The sequence below is a fragment of the Calypte anna genome, chromosome 4B (genome assembly GCF_003957555.1).
Source record: "Calypte anna isolate BGI_N300 chromosome 4B, bCalAnn1_v1.p, whole genome shotgun sequence".
Lineage (NCBI taxonomy): Eukaryota > Metazoa > Chordata > Aves > Apodiformes > Trochilidae > Calypte > Calypte anna.
Genome location: NC_044249.1, coordinates 8,696,834 through 8,711,715, shown reverse-complemented (window position 1 = coordinate 8,711,715; position 14,882 = coordinate 8,696,834). Strand labels below are relative to the sequence as shown.

The following is a 14,882-nucleotide window of genomic DNA, read 5'->3' as shown; positions in this document are numbered from 1 at the left end:
ACAATAATCCTGATTCAGGTAGGAAAATCTGTGTTTCTGGATCTGAAGTCTACTAACATGAGCATCACAGAGATAAGCATTCATCTTCATTCATATATGTAATTAGAATTATGGCCAACTTCACTGAAAAAGTATGTTTTAAAACAGTTAACATGTAAAAAGATAGTTAATGTATGTATGCCCTGAGCCTGATATATTCCATCAGTATTCCCAGTTACATCATTACATAAAGGTGCTAAGTGTCTACTACCTGGTGCAAGATACAACTTGTGCATTGGTTTGAACTGAACTTCACATAAGCAATCGAAGAGCTAAAGCACAGACTTCTATACATACTCTTATGGAACAGTATTAATTTGCATACTTATATGCTTTTTTATAATACTTTTTTCTTATTGGAAACAGAAATTAATTACTTTAATACAGTCCTTTATTTAGGAGAAAAAAAAATTGAAAACTGCTGAATTGAGCTGAATTTCCACATGGAATCTTTCTTGGATAATTTTCTGCCCAAGGTATCATATACTCTAGTGGTTGGTTTCAGTCTTTTATCTTACAACAGTTCTGCAGGAGGTGTGATTTCTGATGGAAATAATTCCTTGATAGGTTTTTTTCTTTTCCTAATGAGATTTCTTAGGGGTTTATTTGGACTCACTAGGTAATGGGATAGTTATAACTATATACCACAGGAGAGGAATATGAAGAAAATAGGTTATTTTTTTAGCATAAGCATAAAAAGCTCCTTTATAAAGCTGTGTTAGAACATTGTCAAACAAAAATGACAGTGTTGCAGAACTTCAAGGCTGGTATTTTAGTAGCAGCTTGTGAAGTCGGGGTGGTGCAAGTATTAATGTCTGCTGACCCTGAATATTCACCTGCAGATACCTTTCAAAAAGGTTTGTATGCAGTGGGAGGAGTCCTGCTGAATGACTTCCAGGGTTTCCAGCAGATGAATCCCCCGTAAGGGTCAGCTTGTTCCAGAAAGTTCCACATTGCACATGACCATAGAATGGCTGAGGTTGGAAGGGATCTTAGAGATCATCAACTCCAACCTCTCTGCCATGGGCAGGGACACCTCTCATCTAGACCAGGTTGCTCAAAGCTCCATCCAGCCTGGCCTGGAACATCTCCAGGCAGGGGGCATCCAAAACTTCCCTGGGCAATCCTCAGGAATTCAGAGGCTAGGACTTTTATTGACTTTTGAAATCTGAATTGTAACATCCAATTCATGAGGGCCTGATAAATCTTTTTCTTTACTGTGTTTATTTTGGAAACATAGTGAGCTTGTTCCCTTGACGTGATGTGTATGGAAAATCTCATATTAGTACTGAATAAATGTAGGTCAATTGTTGCACACTGTGACTGACAGAAAGAGGGCAGTAAGCCCTCCCTGTGTTATATTTGCTGAAATGAATTCTACAAGAGAAATCTATTTTTTTCTTTCTTTACTGAACCAGTGTAGTGGCACTGTTGCATCTTCTGTGGTTTATGTTTTTACATTTTGCTTCAGGATAGAATGGTATGGTGATCAAAGATGCTGTTCCTTGTTCAGAAAATGTGCAGCTGAAGTTGGTTTTGCAAGAACAAAACTTGTATCTAAGCAGAGGGTTGCAGGTTTTGTTGTAAAAACAGTCTGAACAGATGGGAAGTAGTTTAGAAGAGGAAATGCTGATGGGGTGTCCCAGGAGAAAGTGAACAACAACCAAGTTCCTATATATTACAAAAAGATTACATTGTCACATAAAAATGCATATTTACAAAGGAAAGGTTATTCAAAGTGAAGTTTTGGAAATATTTCAGTAATACTGGGTGGTAGCACAAAATAAAGACCTCACAACCACCCAAGACTGAGGCCTTTCTGTGCCAGTGAAATGGGGTTATGGTGTTTGAGCCTGTTGGCTGTTATTTAAATGTTTTTATATCTCTATATTATATTAAATATATATACATATATATATAAATGTTTTAAATGCTTAAATGCATCAGCTATAAATAATGTTGATACACAGAGTTTATATAATATTTTACAGCTGTCAGGTTTATGTAAATACCTTTGTACTTACATTTTGCTGAAAGCACTTTTGTACTTCTCAAATTGATTTCAAGTTTTTTATTGTTTGCCTCAGTTTTTATCATATGAGGCAATTTCAAAGTCATTAAATTTGTAAAATTATTTTTGGAAGACTTTTCTTACACCTATAATTTGGTTTATTTATGTATCTTTCTGAGAAAGTTCTCATTTTTGTCGGAAGAAGTAGGTAAAAAGATAGATTAACCGATGCTTCATTTAATTTGGATTTTATATTGACATAAAACCACATAATTAATTTGCTATTTAAAAGTGCCTTACAGCCTCTGCAATTATAGAACAATAATTTAGAGATGACTGTTTGGCTGTCTATAGCTTATCATAATTAACTGTCATCTAGGCATAAAATATAAAAAGGAGCATACTCAAATATTTTATATTTTAATGTGTTGCATAATGTTATCTCACCCAGAAAGAGCAGGAAGAGTCTCTCATATTTCATTGTGAGATAATTTTTTCAGTTGCTCTCTAGTCTGATTCCTTATTAGGGAGATGTTTTCCTTTAAGGGGTTTCCTCTATTAGGCTCAGCTCTTACAGCTTGGTCCTGAAAATCCAGAAAGCTGCTCATTTTAGGAATTTACTCGTGGGCTTCAGATGCCACGATCCTGCTTTGTTTTGTAGCACTGTCGAAGCTGAAAAAATAGCTGAGAAAGCCCCAGAAATACAAACCAATTTCTTGTCACCCAGTGAGGCAGAGCTGCTTCTGGATGTCATTGAACCAGAAGAAAGTTTTGCCTTTGCTGTAATCCCACTGTTCCTTTTTCAACATAGTTTCTGAATGCCCAACATTTTTCCCCTGAAATATCACCATCATCTGACATGGTATCATCTGCTTGTCTTTTATCTTCTGCAGCTTGAATTTTATGATTTAAAATGTACTTTAGTCACATCAGGAAGGGTGATATTTTATGCCCTTTTCTATGGGAAAACAGCTCCGCAAAAATTATTTATTGGAATGCAGGAAACTTCCTTTGAAATAATTGTAATGGGTACTGTAAAGGGAAAGTATTCTGTTCATTACTGGGAAATAACTTTACATATAATTCCCGTGACTTAAATCATGGATGGTGTTTGTTGCAATGGGAGTGGGGCATTAAGATTCTTACAGCATTCAACTTCGAGTAGGAATCCAGCAATGGTATAGAGTGAGGATATTGTTATATACTATGCTGAGAAAAGCCCATCTGTAAAACTGTTGTGTCTTGGTTATTAGTGCTAGGATTTGAACTATCTTTAATCTCATTTGACTTGTTCATCTTCCTTAAGGATCTCCATAAAGATGCACTGAGTATTCTTTTCAGCCCTTAGTTAGGGTTTGCATCAGTGGTCGTAAACCTGCTTAGAGGACAAAGACTCTCTTCCCTTTGAAGTCACTTCCCCAGCTTTACAAAAGATCTGCAAGCTGGTTCTCCTAAAACAATTTAGAAAAGTTTGAAGTGGTGCCCCTTAAACCAGCAACAAAATAAAATTTTCTCTTTGCATTATTGAAAACCATGACAATCTTCTGAAGTAGTAACAGTTTAAAAGCTTTCAGAGAAATCTGTTCTGCTCTACGACCAGCTTTTAAGTTGCCCCATTATTTGGAAAATCAGAGGCTTGGAAACCCCTAAATACTTGACATTCTTATCAAAGGAGCCAGCCTGACTTTTCACAAGACTCCTCTCTTACAGTATTTCTTTGAGTCCTAATTTCTTTATAGATGCTATTCAAATTTGTTCTCTTTCTTTTTTTGCAATAGTGTTTCTTTTGAACAAGTGTAGTTTAGTGAACAGCTGATAGACTTTATAGAACACTCATCCTGCCATGTGTAGATTTATACTATATTATGTTGGAAGTCAGCTCCAAATTCTAAAAAGCCTGTGAGTGTTATGGAGGTAATTTTGCTTTTCTGTGGAAAGTGATAAATAGAAATGCTCAGTTTCTACTTTATGTTTGAAGAATCTTATCTCCTCCATTTTATGCCTGTAGCTATTGACATCCTAACACAGGTAAAGCCTACAGTAATGAAGTTTCTGTGCACAAGTAGTTTACTCTAAGGATACTGTTTGCCTGCACCTGCTAATAATTCATTCAGACTTTGCTTCTTAAAAGTCCTTCTAACTCCCAACATCTTACATTCATTACCTCTGCTACAACACTGTGCATTTAAAACTTCTCTAATTTCAAAAGTTTCATAAACAGATGTAGTATATAATATGTTAATTCCTTGCTGATCTATGCAAGTATGTGTTAAATGCAATTTCTGAAAGGAAAAGAAAGCAAAATAAAGCAATAAAACCAAAATTCTAGAATTTTGCTAACATAGGAAGCTCATTTAAAAGAACAAAAATACCATGAGCTTTAAATGCACCAAGCTGTCTCCTCTTTTATGGCTTGGGGTAATAGGGAGAAAAAATTGGGTCATCAAAATTAAATTGTTACTGGGTAATGAGATTGTTATGTTTGATGTTGCATTTTCCCTTAAAACTGCAAATTTGTAGCTTATCTCCATACTGTTAATTTATTAATCATCTAAGGTACCTGCTCCATATTTAGGTGAGGAAAGTTTGATAGAGCAAACTTTCTCTAAAGGTTTGCAAGTGTTTGTAGCCACCTGGGCAGTCATTAACTCCACCCTTACGCTTCGTATTTGTTGGGAGTTTTTCCTTTGCTTCTGAACTGTCTGCAAGACTTCCTGGGTTTGAGTGTGTTCAGCTTAGTATTATGTGAAACTAAAGCAATAGTTTTTAATGATAGTTTATTGAGAGGTTACAGACAATTAATTAAATTGCTCAAAGCTTTTTCATATTTAAAATGCATATGTGTTTGCTTATATATACATATGCAAGCCGATATATTTGGTTTATATGTATATATCTAAAAAAGAAAAAGATGTATTTACTTTTCAAGATTCTGTGTTGTGAATGTAAATTATAAAGCCAGAATACCTGCAGAATAAATAAGATTTTAAAAGGTCAAAATCCTCGATTTGATAATTTATCATAGATTATGACCTTTTCTAGAAAGTCAATTAAATGTGGCAGCTACAGGCGTGCTGTGGGGGTGTTGCAAATGGTCAGGGTAAAAATGTAAAATCTGGAGAGTAAGCTAAGCTTTTATTTATGCAAGCAGGGGCTGGATAGCTGCCTGTTTTAGTATATTTCCAGAATTTCTAGTAAAAACCAGTACTGCTAGTACTGTTAAGGTCCTACGTGGACAAGCTAATGACATGGTGCTGGTTTTATCTTTTGAAAAGTTGCAAGCCCAGATGTAATTGTTCCTGATGCCTTAAATATTCATCTAATTCTTTTTGAAACTACCTGGTCACATTGCCCAAGATCAAATTTGTGGAGTTTAAAAGCTTTACAGAATGCTAGAAATGAACTAATTATGTGGTAATACAAAAATATTAATGATTTCCATGAAAAAATATTTAAAGAGCTTTATAGCTTTTGCTTACCCTTTCCGTGCCTTGACCTGGAGACTGTTTTTTTCTCATTTCAATGTGCCAGTGGTACAATTTATTTTTAATTATGGTATCCATATGTTTGATTACAAACATAATCTCAAAAAAAAAACCCCAAACAAACCAGTTTTATTCTTTCTGGTTGCAGGGAGATGTTTCAGCAGTGGTTATGATTGTTGGGTTTGGGTGCTTTGATTTTGCAAACTCATCTGAAATTCATAGTGATTATAGTCCAAGCTTCACAGCTTACAAGGAAGTAGACATCAGGATGGGGTTTCAACACTGTTACTGGGTTAAAATCAGTCAGTGGATGTTTGACTTCATCTCTGGGCATCGAAGGTGTTTCAGAACCTGCCACAGTGACACTTGAGTTCACTTACACCTGTAACAGGAACAGGCAGTAATTGGCTTAGCTCTCTTCCTCTAAAAATATACGAAAAAAGAGGGGAGATGTAGGGAGGGGAAAGCACAAATCCCTGTGCTCCAGTTTCTGTTTGGTTTTACTACAAGCCTGACTTTTATATTAATGTGTGAGTAAATGTGCAGGCTAAATTCCTGTAGTGCACTGCTGCCCTGCCATATAGATGTGAGCACAAGGCAGCCACATGCAAACAGTCCCATAGAAGTGATTTGTAAGCAACGTGAGCTCAAAGAGCAAGGATACTGAAGAGGCTCCAGTGATTGAAAGCAGTGATTTCAGAAACAGATTGTAACCAAGGATTGCTTTTATTATTTTTTCATTGAAGGTGATTTTGCAACTCCTCGAGCTATTTTGACAGGACATGACTATGAGATCACCTGTGCTACCATTTGTGCTGAACTTGGCCTGGTAATAAGTGGTTCAAAAGGTAAGGTAGCTGTTTTCATTTCTTTCTGTTTGTGAAGCTATAATCCTAATGCAAAAAGGAATGTAGTCTCTGGTGGCAGAATTTATTAACTTTATTGTGTTTTTATTTCTTCACCTTTTTTTAGTCACTGTGGAATTTGAAACCTCTTTTAAAACACATTAAAACTGAGGATTATTCAGACTTTTACAAGAAGAGACAGCCACATCATTTTCCCTGTTATAGCCTATGGTGGACTACTGCTTTTTTTTTTTTTTTTTTTTTTTTTTTTTTTTTTTTTTAATCCAGTGTGTAATTGCATGTAGCACGGAGTTGAACACAGCTCTTTACTCTGCCAGGATGGGGAAGAATGTTTGCCATGGATAACTTCTCAGAAAGGGAAGCAAAAATTAGTTTCAGAATAAAGACAATGTGCTATCTTGTTTCTTTGATGAGGGGTGTATATAAACTAACTAAAATTTATAGTGATTATGTTCAGGTTCTTTGAGTTTAGCTACAAAGCCTGTAATATGCCCCATTAGTGTTTTCAAAGACCTGCTTTTGTCAGGCAAATTATAAAGCATGGTGTTGATTCCATGGATATTGTTTGTTATTTTCCTATTTGCCAGTCCACAGTTAATTTTTAAATGGAAATTTCCTAGAATCAGGATTTTTCTGCTTCAGTGTTTCCAAAGTACCTGCTTTAAGGCACACAGTTGGGTAGTACTCACCATACATACCTGTGTGCATTTCTGTTTTATGCACATGAACACTTGTGCCTTATGTGCAGATCAGGTAATTGCCCACATATATTGAAAACCAAATAATTTGTGTATCGTTTAAGGTTAAATCTTCATAGGAGAATATACACTTTTAGAGTACCTGCTTCTGCAATTTCATTATGCTTACCCTCTCTGGGTCTTTGTATTTTGATCATCTCATTTTAGGGTTCAGTGAAATTATTTTTGTGCTCTCAAAAGTAACTACAACTGATTAAAAAAAAAAAAAACTACAGAAGGAAACCTGTTAGATTTCTAATTAGTTTTGATAGGTGCTCTAAAGTACCTTAATGTGAAGCTTGCAAGAGAGAAGCTGTTCATTTCACTCTCTGGCAACCACAAAGTCATAGACTGTCCACTTGAATGTGGTAAAACTCATTTTAATGTATTAGGATGGTGATTACCTAGGTAGATGTTATTTTTTGATATATGGTTTCTTTAACTGAGCATGTAAATCAATAACTGGAGATTTTCTTCTGTCTCATTAGAAGGACCATGTCTCATACATTCTATGAATGGAGATCTACTGAGGACATTAGAAGGTCCTAAAACATTAGAAGGTCCTGAGAATTGTCCAAGACCAAAACTTATTCAAGCTTCAAGAGAGGGACATTGTGTCATATACTATGAAAACGGCCTCTTCTGTGTGTTCAGTGTGAATGGGAGACTTCAAGCCACTATGGAAACAGATGACAAGATACGGGTGAGTGTCCTTACATCTGTGCTAAGGATGGTCAGTTCCAGTGTCAGGAAGAGTTATCCATGTTGGAGCTGTATGGAGGCTGTTTCCCCAGCCAGGCCAGACAAATACATGGTGCTTAGACTAATAGTAGCATTGTGAAAAATTCATAGTTAAAAGGGATCATGTACTCCTAGTAGTACTTTTTTAAATTTTAAAATAAATCTGTTTACTTTGTAAGTAACACCCTGTAGGTATTTCCTTGATCTGAAGAATTCAAACATTACTAATTGCTGACCTGGAGATGCTGAGCTATTTCTTTACTTTTGAGTCTGAAGGTAGGAGGTTGTTGGACATGCTGGTCTGGGTGTTTGCTTTCCCCTTTTTGGCATCTCTGTCTACATTTCTTCATCTTAGCTTGAGACAGAATGTGTTGTACTGAGCTTCAGGAAGTTTATAGCCCTGTGTCTATATTTCAGCTCTTTTGGCATTTGCTGAGCAGGCAACTAGGTTCCTCATCTCTAGCTGCAAGAGACATGGAGCAAGTCCAAATCTATGAATGAGGCATTTTAAGCTTTTGGTTTTATGGACATTATTTTTACAATACAAAATGCAGGTCTTTTGACAGTTCCTATGAAATAGTACCTATGAAGCAGAGCAGAACCTGCTAGCTATACTTCAGTGAGGCAGAAATGTCCAAAGAATACTTGCCTTGAATTAAAAACATTCCCATTTATTCTTTCATTGAGAAAGAAAGGAAAGGGAAAAATGAACAAGAATTACCAAATCTGATACAAAGTTACAGAATGCAGCAAAGACAGGAGGCAAGATCACATTGCAGGATTCAGGCTACTTGGCCTGAAGTTGTGGTCTGTGTGCCTGCAGTCATGGGCTAAGAGGCAGAGAATGGTTAGAGACAGGAATGGATGTGGTGAGCATCTGGTCCAGCCCCAGATGGGACAGCTACTGCCAGCAGGGAGCAGCTACTGCCAGATGGCTTCTGAGAATGTCCAAGGATGGGTATTCCCCAGCCTTTCTGAGCAGCCTTTGCTAATGCTCAGTCACCCTCACAGGAAAGAAGTGTTTCCTTTTAGGTAACCCCGATTGGGTACGTTTAGCCTGGACATTAGGAAAAAAAATTTCACAGAAAGAGTGTTCAGACACTGGAATAGGCTGCCCAGGGAAGTGGATGAGTCACCATCCATGGATGTGTTTAAGGGTTGTTTAGATGTGGTGTTGGGGGATATGCTTTAAGGGAGAACTTTGTAGAGTAGGGATGATGGTTGGACTTGATGATCCCAAGGGTCTTTTCCAACCTGAAATATTTTATGATTCTGTATCAGTTGTTTAATTATTTCACATCAGCAAGAGGAGGTTTTGTTGCTGTAAGCAAATAACAGTGCTGTACCACCAAGCTGACTTTTGTAATCTCATGGAAGAGCCAGCAACTCAGCTGCTGCCATTTCCAATGTTCTCTCGAGTTGAAAACTTCTCAGAAGTTTTTCTTTTATTTGGATTAGATGTTTGAAGGAAAAATGCCTCTTAGCCCTCATTGTAATTTTACAGAACTATTGAAATTCTTTCAGGTGTGCAAATGTGTGAGCATTTTAAAACTTGCACCTGTTCTTCTCTTGGTTGTATTAATACTATTTCATACAATGGAAAAACATGTCAATATTTTTGAAGGAGTTTTGATCTGCATTATTTTCATTTTATACCTCACATGGAACAGTGAGTTCGTTATCACTGAAGCCTTCTGTGTAATTTTAGTGTATGTCAGGTAAAACTTTTTAAAACTCTGCTAAGCCAGCATCCCTGTGTTTTCAGAATGTCAGACACGCTGCTGGTGGATCTCTGTTGCAGATCTCTCTTCCCCAGTGAGAGTGCTGTCTGCAGGGCTGAGAGGGCATTTGAGCTTTGGATGCTGTGGCAGCCACAGGTGTGGATTTGAAGTTGGGGAAGTGAAGTAGAAATGTGTATGTTTCTGTCCCAAGCCATTTTTCTGAATTAATGTATATTTTTACTTCCATTTTAATGTTTCTTCAATTTTCTGAAACTGTACCTTTGGCTGTCCTTGTACAAATGCTTTTGAGATTTCCAGACTACCCTTCATCTCAGTTCTTTCCATAAAGCAAGTACATATCACAGGGTTTTCTCTTTTTACAATAATAATGTTGATAATCTGTCACTTTCAGTTGTGATTATGTTGTCAGCTAGACCAGCAAATCTGTAAAATATCTAGAAATCCCTTGCTGGCTAAAACAATTTCTGTAGTGTTTCCTTCAGTACCCACAGCTTTAGGAATGTTGCTAGAGGCAATGGAAGTTCTGCTCTCTGTGGGCCAAAATTACATATGTACAGAGGTTTGGGTTTTATTTTGCTTTGTTTTCTTTTCTTTCTCTCCCAGTGGTCCCAGTTGGGCTTTAAGGCTTAAACAACCTCCAGCAACTTTCCCAGTGCTTCTGCACTGTATCATGTTAGAAAGCAAGTGGCAACTGCATGATTAAAGTAGGGACATTTAAAATGAATAGTACCTACCCACGGGCTGTGCTGACAAATGCTTTTATTTGGTTTTGCTGGAGGAGGGTAGAAAAGCAAAGGAAAAGGTCCTAAGAGTTGAATCTATAATGCAGCATTCCAGCTGATGTTTTCCTCTCTCATTATGAACCATTATTTCAGAACATGATTGACAAAAGTCACATTTTTCAATAGTGATGTTTGGAACAAGGTTCTTATTTTCTTTCCTGTATCCCTGTGCAAGAATATTGCAGATGCTCAGGGGAAATTCAAAGTCTAATCAATGCCTTCCACCTGTTTTTGTTTTAAATCCTGTATTGCTCAGTGGAGCTTGGGCGTATCATAGTACATCTACCATGTAATGTTTAGATATCTTAATGAATAACTTAACTCTAAATAGTCTGCTTGTTCTGAGAAGTAAAGTTATTTTACTCTAAACAAAGACTGTATGCTGTTTCACCCCGAGGAACCAATTTATTTTCCTTTCCTGAGTCTGTTTGAAATGTGGAAGTGCCCACAAGACTCCTGCTGCTGTAAGCCAGGGCTGTCACAGTGTCAGCTCTGCCTTTTTACAAAGCACTGCCTTTCAAAAACCCGAGCTGCTAGAAGGGATTTGTGCAAAGTTTTCAGACTTTCCACAGAAATACAAGTCAGAAATAGAGCTTTCAGAATGTTGCTGAAATTGTGGGCTTTGGGCTTATGTGAGAGTCTGAAACTTGTGTTGTGAGCAAAATTAGTTGCAGAGTTGTTTCAGTTTCATACCTGGTAGAATTGTAGGTAAACTCCACTGGGGAAAAGCAGAACCGTGAAACTGATTCATGTTGTCCTCTGTACCAGTCGGAGTGCTTGGGAGTAAAAGCATCCTTTTCCTTTGTTAAATCTTGAAGGGCTTGTCATGGAAATGAAATGTTGACAGGGTGAGCTTTTGCTTCCATTCACTCCTTTTTTTTTTTTTATTTCTCTCTCTTTATATAAATATGTATAAAAATAGTGAAGTGGCAGAGAAATCTTTTAATAAGCAATAAAAATAAATAAATAACATCTTGCCTTCCTGACAAGCCATTGACTTAGTAAAATTGCAAAGGTATTAGCAAGGGTTCAAAGCCCATGTTTTATTTAATCAAAATATCACAAAACCCCCCACAAAAGTGCATTTTACAGGTAGTGGAAGAGTTAAAGATTAATGGCTTTAATTTGCTTTTTAATACAGCATTTCTTCAGTAAAAGTCTCAAGTATAAAATTCAAGTGAACCATGACCATAAGGTTAATGGATTTTCATCAGCTGAATTTTATAAGTGTAGCAAATAATTATTTGTCATGGTCTTCATTGCAATTTGAAAATACCCTTAGGAGACTGCCATTACTACAGAGAAGAAAACTACCCCCTATTGATTTTTGCTTCTAATGAATAATCTTTCTAATAATTGTGTGTGGTATGTTAGATCTCATGGTCCTCTACTGAGTGCATGCAAGTTCTAGGTGATTTTCAGTCTTATCTCAGTTTGTTCTCTACCCTGCTCTTACTGAGTTACTTTACTTTTCTAAGAGGGTCTCTAAATGACCCTCAAGGTTTTCAAGCTCCTTGGGGTTGTGCTTTGCCAGGTGCTTAGCATACTTTTCTAGGCTGGTGAAAACAATCAAAGCAGCAGTTTATGGTTGGAACATTTTGGGGGTTTTTTTGGGGGGTGGAGAGGGAGAAGAGAATCCTTCATCTCAGAATACTGAACTCTACCCTTGGTTAGTATTCAATTTTCCGTCGTTAGATACAGTTGAAGAAAAAAGCTCTATACATTCTGTTTTATTATGTCTAAATATACATGTATGTGGTGTCATCTTAATGCAAAACAGACCTGAAATAGGTTTATGATCCAATTTTTAAAGTGTTACAGTATTTTGTTTACAGTACATTTTTACATTTTAGTTATGTTTATGTTCAAGTTACAGAAGGGAATAAAATTTTAGCAATGTGATGATTCATCCTGGCTTCTTGGGAGTTGTTGCAGTAAACACTCAAATTAATAACATGATATAGAAACTATATTAATGTAACTATTGCGTATCATATAATTCTTAAAGGATGGATTTGACATAGTCACTGAGTACAATGCAAAACATACAGATGTGCACTATGTTTCACTCCAGTGAGTGCTGTTCAGAAAGCAGTATCTGATGTACACTTATTTTAGTTACTAGGCTTGTCAGCAGTCTGTATAAACACTTTAATGTTGCATGAATGTAGTATTTTTGTGTTTTAGTTTCCCTCCTTTTGTGGTGCACATGCTAAAAATTCTGTATATTAAAACAACAGTAACTTCCTTCTCCTGAATAATTTAAAATCATGGTATGTTAAAAATTCTGCTTATTGGAAACTATAGAATTAGGCATTGCAAGTTCCCCAATACTTGCAGACTTCATCAGAGAGAGATTATGTTTGCTGAAATGAAGAGAATGGGGGTGCTGCTGCTCTGCTGACTTTTGAGTACAAAAATAAAAGTAGAGAGCAGAGAAGGGGAAAAAAAACACAAGTCAGGCTAAGGAACAGAAGTAAAAAGAGTACTTTAAAGAGACATTTGGAAGTAGGAGAGCAAGGCTTGGGCTTTACAGGAGTCCTGATCTTGGTAGCTCATGCTGATGAAATGACAGAATTTCTTCAACTTTTTGGTTGGTTTTTTTTGGTTGGTATGGGTGTTTTGTTTGTTTAGGTTTTGGGGTTTTTTCCTGTTTTCTTTTTAATTCTGCAAACCTTACAGCTGGAAGATGAGGCTATAAAATTGGGCCTAGAATCCTCTACTGCTAAGGTTTTCTTCTGCACAGCAGCAGGACAGAGTCTTCCTTTCATAAGAAGTTTTGTACTCTTCAGGGTTACTGTAGTAGCAATTGCTAAGACCTGTATTGAAAAGATGTGTAAGGTCTTAGCATTGCTGTGAGGAAAGTCAGTAATGGTCTTCCAGGGGTCAGTGTTGGGAACTGGTTTTATTCAGTGTTTTCTGAGGTGGGGAGTGCTAAAGTTCTACAGAGTGATGAAGGCAGTGGATGCAATGAATGCAGAACTGTCATTTTGGAAACCCCACAATATGAGACCTATGGGGTGCTCACTGAAACTAGTAGGATCACTTTCCAACAGGTAACACTATTTTACACTATAATGAAAGTTCTGCCATTTTTTTCCCTCACAGAAGTCTTCATCAGGCTCCGAAACAGATTATGAAAACTCATGGGCAGCATGTCTATAAAGAGATACTAAAAGGAGTGGACTAAAAGGAATATCACCTTCTGATATTTCTGATTCAGTGATTGTCAGGGTTGGAAGGGAACTGTAGCATGGCTACTCTCACAGCATCTCCTGCTGCCACCACTTGTGACAGAACACTGAGCTTAGATGGGTCATGGTCTGTCTGATCCCTTAGGGTATCACTTATTTTAATTAAATTTCAAGTTCCATTTCTTTTTAAACCATATTTTGTCTTATTTAGTCTAGCAAAATTTCCCTTTGAGAAATATTTCTTCTGCTTCCAGTCATCTTAATTTCTGATAGTATCCTTGGTAACAGAGGAAAATTTCTGTAGTTCCAGGTACTCAGTTTATATCATGACCTCTCCAACAGCACACAGAAAGTATCAAAATAGATTGAAGACTCCTGTTCCAAGAAATTTTCAGAAAACCAATGATATCTCATCTTTCCCCATGACTGGGATCTCGTACAAAGATTTCAAGTGTGGATTTACCACACGATGCATGCAGGGTCAGGGTAGAAGCCATTGCCTCTGTCACCGGCGCTTCCAGGATAGATGATCATCATAGGCTGAGTGGACCAGGATAATTTATGGTATCAGTACGAGGACCTAAAGAGAGGGTCTTAGGATCCTGAGGTATCTGAAAGGGGTGGAACACAGAGGGGTCAATATTCCCTCCCATTCCCTGCCCTGACTGCAGACCAGGATCCCTGCTCTCTGCTCCCTGCTCGGCTGCTGTTCCCTGTGCTCCTTTACCATCAGCTGCTTCCTGCTCTTCAGAACCCACATCCATCAGGTGCTGGGAAGAGCCCTGGAGCCCTCTCCTGAGTCAGCCCTGCCCCAAGGGGCATTCAGGCACCTGTCCCTGCCAGCACCCAGATCAGGCTGTGTATAGGTTTGTATACATTTGTACAGTTGTTACTTATCCCATGGGTCACTGACTTTCCCCATTTCAAAAAGCTGTTACAGTTTTAATTTCCAACTTTTAAGTATCTCATCCTTATTGCCCTTTTATCTTCCCTTGGGAGGGTGGAGGGGAAGTAAGAGAGAACAATTCTGTTCTCTGGTTTTTGGTCTGCCCAGACTGCTGAACCAAGACACTGATGAAAGCGAACAGTCTCTGTCAAGAGGGGTGGATCATTATCTTACTAGTTCAGAGCAGGAATCTAAAAATGTTGGTCTAAATTATTTCTAGTCGTTTGTATGACATTTCAGTTCTCCCCATCGTTCAGCCTTTTGCCAGAGAGAAAAGGAGGGTAGCTGCTGCTAGGTTAGTGTTAAAGCCTCTTGGGAGAACGTCAGGTGCTGTATTTT

At 37.4% G+C, this 14,882-nt stretch overlaps 1 protein-coding gene across 5 annotated transcripts in view; it reads left to right on the top strand.

Annotated features, from left to right (window-relative positions):
• The window catches only part of LRBA (LPS responsive beige-like anchor protein), a 387,071-nt gene that overhangs the window by 367,989 nt on the left and 4,200 nt on the right, over nucleotides 1-14,882 (top strand). For all 5 annotated transcript variants that reach the window (XM_008500801.2, XM_030450868.1, XM_030450869.1 and 2 more), the window contains 2 exons: nucleotides 6,282-6,383; nucleotides 7,627-7,841. In XM_008500801.2, coding sequence (XP_008499023.2) covers nucleotides 6,282-6,383; nucleotides 7,627-7,841 — 317 coding nt within the window. The remainder of the gene's footprint in view (nucleotides 1-6,281; nucleotides 6,384-7,626; nucleotides 7,842-14,882) is intronic.